Source organism: Pteropus vampyrus, unplaced genomic scaffold (assembly GCF_000151845.1).
Source record: "Pteropus vampyrus isolate Shadow unplaced genomic scaffold, Pvam_2.0 Scaffold159, whole genome shotgun sequence".
Taxonomy (NCBI): domain Eukaryota; kingdom Metazoa; phylum Chordata; class Mammalia; order Chiroptera; family Pteropodidae; genus Pteropus; species Pteropus vampyrus.
The window spans coordinates 1085383-1089440 of record NW_011888940.1 but is presented as its reverse complement, the minus strand read 5'-3'; the positions used below and the strand labels follow the sequence as shown (position 1 = coordinate 1089440).

General features: G+C 37.4%; 1 protein-coding gene across 1 annotated transcript in view; it reads right to left on the bottom strand.

The window, feature by feature from the left end:
• Nucleotides 1–306: 306 nt before the first annotated feature.
• ADSS (adenylosuccinate synthase) overlaps nucleotides 307–4058 on the bottom strand; it is a 39573-nt gene continuing 35821 nt past the window's right edge. Inside the window, exons 11-12 of the mRNA XM_023536566.1 lie at nucleotides 3066–3215; nucleotides 307–1436 (exon numbers count right to left, since the gene is read on the bottom strand). Of these exons, the coding sequence (XP_023392334.1) occupies nucleotides 1384–1436; nucleotides 3066–3215 (203 nt within the window). The 3' untranslated portion in view covers nucleotides 307–1383. The remainder of the gene's footprint in view (nucleotides 1437–3065; nucleotides 3216–4058) is intronic.

Genomic DNA, 4058 nt, shown 5'->3' with positions numbered 1-4058 from the left:
TATAAATTATTATTTTTACACAAAGGTCATTATTGATCAGTAGTGGGCGTGGTAAGATCATCTGCAGTATTCTTTTTATTAAATCCAACCAAGCTGCTTCTATTTTAAAATTTTTCTTGAACTAAGAATTGATAAAATATATCTAGTGAAGATAAAAAGATATTTGGATCCTTTCAAAGATTCCGTTTTTTGACCTCTATACTTTGTCCCCACAGACTGCAGGAATAAAGCTCTTTCTTACATATACTAGTATTACTATAACTTCTCTTATTCTCTTATCTGAACAAAAACACAATACGCAAAGCATACTAGAAATAGTTTGTTCTTTTTAATCAGCTATTGATGGTATAATAAAATAAATTTAAGTGGCACCTAATTTAAACAATTAAAATAGTTTGCTGAAGGATAATCAAAAACACAATATATTAAGCCTAATTGTTAAAACAATACCTTTTTTTTTTTTCCCAAGAAAGGAGAAATAAAAGCATGACCAACAATTTGGGTTCATTTGGAGACTTACAGAAAATTTTGTAGGCATATTGGCAGGCACGATGTTGAAAAATCAATTCTCTAGATTTAGAAATAATGGCATGATAAAATAGGAAAGCTACACGGTTCAGTTAATATCTGAAAGAAAAATATCCACCAAATATCACAATAGATCTTTTAATGACTATATCTTTAACATTAAGATTGTTGTTTTAGGAAACACCTTTTCTCTTCGAACATTTAATTAAATGTTCAATGTTTTAAATAATTTACAGAGAGAAATAAGTTTTGTATTCTGTACAAATTAAAAGGACCCATGACTACATCACCCTCCCCCAGCCAAAGCTCAAATTTGCAATGGTCTCAGCAGAAAATAAACAGTACACAATTTAAACAATTTATAGCATTACAAAAGTTTACAGAACTCTCTTATCATCATTTTTTCTAACAGCAAAGATTACAATGACAGAACTGAATGATCAGAATGTAAAAATATTTGTGCAAAACTGCATTAATTGTTCTTACCATTTAATAGAAGCAAAACCTATGAACACACATGACGATGAAGAAAAGCTACACAGAAAGTAATTCTATCTTAGATTTCAAACAACATAGGTTATATCATCACTAAACGTTAAAAAAAAAAAATGTGGCACCATGAGCAGCAGGAGCAACAAACGATTTCGGCAATTATGGCAGCTAACGAAGCTGACACTGGAATAGGCCGAAAGTCATCTCCACACCAGCCAGCCATCCTATGAGACTGGGAACAACGGTAGGGCTTACAACGCAGGTCAATGTCTTGATTCTTGAAATCCGTAGATCATAAGTGAAATATTTAAGAAAGTCCTTCCCCCCCTTTTCAAGGAGTGTTTCTTGCATCACTGGGAACCCTTAGAAGAGCTGAATCATGGACTCTCTGGATTTGCCTACACCGATCCACCTAACTGAAAGGGGAAGAAAGAAGTATAAGAATAGTACTAATTCATTTAAAATGTTCAAACACTTTGGTTGAAAGCCTATGTACCAAATAACAAAGCACAATATTCGTAGAGCTGAAGTTACAGGAGATGCAGGGAAAAAACAGATAAGAAAACAAATAGTAGGACATTTTAATTCACTTCTCTCAATCAATTACAGAAGATCTGGAAAAATTAAATCGGGATATAGATCAAAATATCATTATTTAGAGAAGCAGACACAGGTTTATCAAAAAAAAAAAAAAAGTTCACACTTTGGGGTTAACAGACCCCTCCCCTTCCTTACTGTCACATTGAACTTTGCCCTACATGCCTTTTGTTACCTTTTTGTTCTATCCTGTTAGTTGTGCCAATTTCTAAACCATCAGACTGTGCACTTGCAATTCAGCAGAGGCTGGTCTGCCTTACGGTTTCCTGTTTTAAGTGCATGATATTTTCATTTCCTCAATTCCTAATAATCACGATAGAAAAATATTGGCCCAAACCAGCAGAGACCTAAAGGACCTTTGGTCAAGTTTCTAATAACTAGAAAAGGTAAAGTACCTTTGACAAATGAAGGATGCTAAGAGGATACTGAAGTGCATGATAACTTCTCTATCTCGAAAAGGCAGAACGATCTGGAAGAGAATACTGACTGCTGTACCTTGCACGGCCTTAGAAACTGCCTAGTGCAGTCAGTCTACTGCATCTCCAAGCACCTGAACCTCATGGGTAAGTCTTTATGGTATTTTACAGACGTCATTGTTAAATTCACTGTTGTTTATATTTCAAAAACTGCTGATTAAGAGGAGTGAGCAAACATGCTTACTGAATTTGACATCAAGCTAGAAGGGTCAGCTTCTTCAGGGATAAGAACTTTTAAAGAAAGATGAATATAGAAAACAAGATTCATGTTTGAGATGGACCACAAATACAAATGAATCACAATACGAAATCAGAGTAAGTACATAATAGATTTTATATGGATGATACCTCCCACCCACTTCATCTTTTGTGTCTCAAATCTCCATCAGTGTCAATAAAAAGAAAAAAGCAATTTGTTAAAAGAAAGACTTCACATAACTGGTCACAGCCACAACTTGGTTATGCCTAATCCCCTGACCAGCCTACATTTGTTTTTTAATAAAGAAGTATTATTCTTTATTCTTATTTTTTTCAAACTAGATTTCCTATTTTCTGTACCCATTATTTCCTAATATCTATTCGTGAACTTCCTCCAACTCTCAAGGGTGATTTAAACTCAAATGAAAAAAAAACCCAAAAAACCACAAACCATTTTTGATGGTGGAAAAACACAAAAGGATTTGTTATTAAGAGGGAGAAAGAAACAAGAATGAATGTCATAGGGTAAAAAACAGACTAACAGAATTGAGAAAGGGTCGAAAAGGATGAGAGCTAATCTACTGTCTTCAGGGATAAGAACTTTTAAAGAAAGATGATTGATTATATTTAAGCGATAAGTCTTTTATATCGAACTGAGCATCTATGTAAATCATGAGCATTGTAAGAATAATGATCTCTTCTATTTCAAAGGCAGATAGTTAAGTTAAAAGTAAGAAAAGTAAAGATAGTTGTTCATAAAGTGTTTATATTTACCTGGAATTTGAAGCTCATCTTCGATAAATCGAACATAATTTTGTGCGTTAACAGGTAATTCTTTAAATGTCCTTGCATTTGATATGTCTGTGTTCCATCCTGGGAGAGTCTTATATTGAACTTCGACTTTATTTAGGACTTCTTGGTTTGCTGCAAGTCAGGGTAAATACATTTATTCCTGATGCACACTACCCACTGTCAAACACCTTCCTGACACAGCGTAGATTCACAATCTCTAATCAAAGTCCTTGGAGCCAGATGCGCTTTGGAATTTAGAAGTTTTCAGAGTTTAGAAAGGTAAAATAGTGCATATACCACCTGGGGTAGGATTTCATAATCGAACCTATTTCTACAGCAACCCAGGATCATTCACTCTAAGCAGGTAGATTATGGGTTCTCACATCAGTTCGAGTCAGGTTTTGCTGTCAAGTGGGTTTTGGTGCCAAAATTAGAACTTCCCATTTTTAGAGCTTTTCAGATCCCTGCGTCATGGATTGGGGATTGTGAGTGTGTAAGCGCCAGCAGTTTCGCAGAAACGAGGCTGCACACTTGCTCTCGTCTTGGAAACCTGTTGTTTCCATGACTGCGCACAAAAGCTTAAGGGGGACTTGCTTTCATCGTCTCACCTAAGCATCCCCTCTGCACAGTGGATGCTCACTGTCCCCAGACGTCCCTCTTCAGGACCGAGACACGCACTCCCCGGCTGTGGGAGCGCTGCCCACTGCCTGCCAACTCCCAGCTCAGATCTCCCCGAGGACTGCCCTCCACTGAAGGGAGCCTCCTCCCTGCAGCGGCCCATGTCCGATGTCTTGTTAGTGTGAGGGTGTGAAGGACCTGGACAGTTACTTAATTCGGGACAACTCTGAAGGGCCGTTCTAGCCCAGAGCTCCCCACGGGATCCGCCGAGGGCTTGCTTTGCAGTTCAACTTCTCCCTCTGCCTGGTCCTGCTTCTCTCCCCGGCCCTCCCTCCCGGATGTTGCTCAGAGCACCTC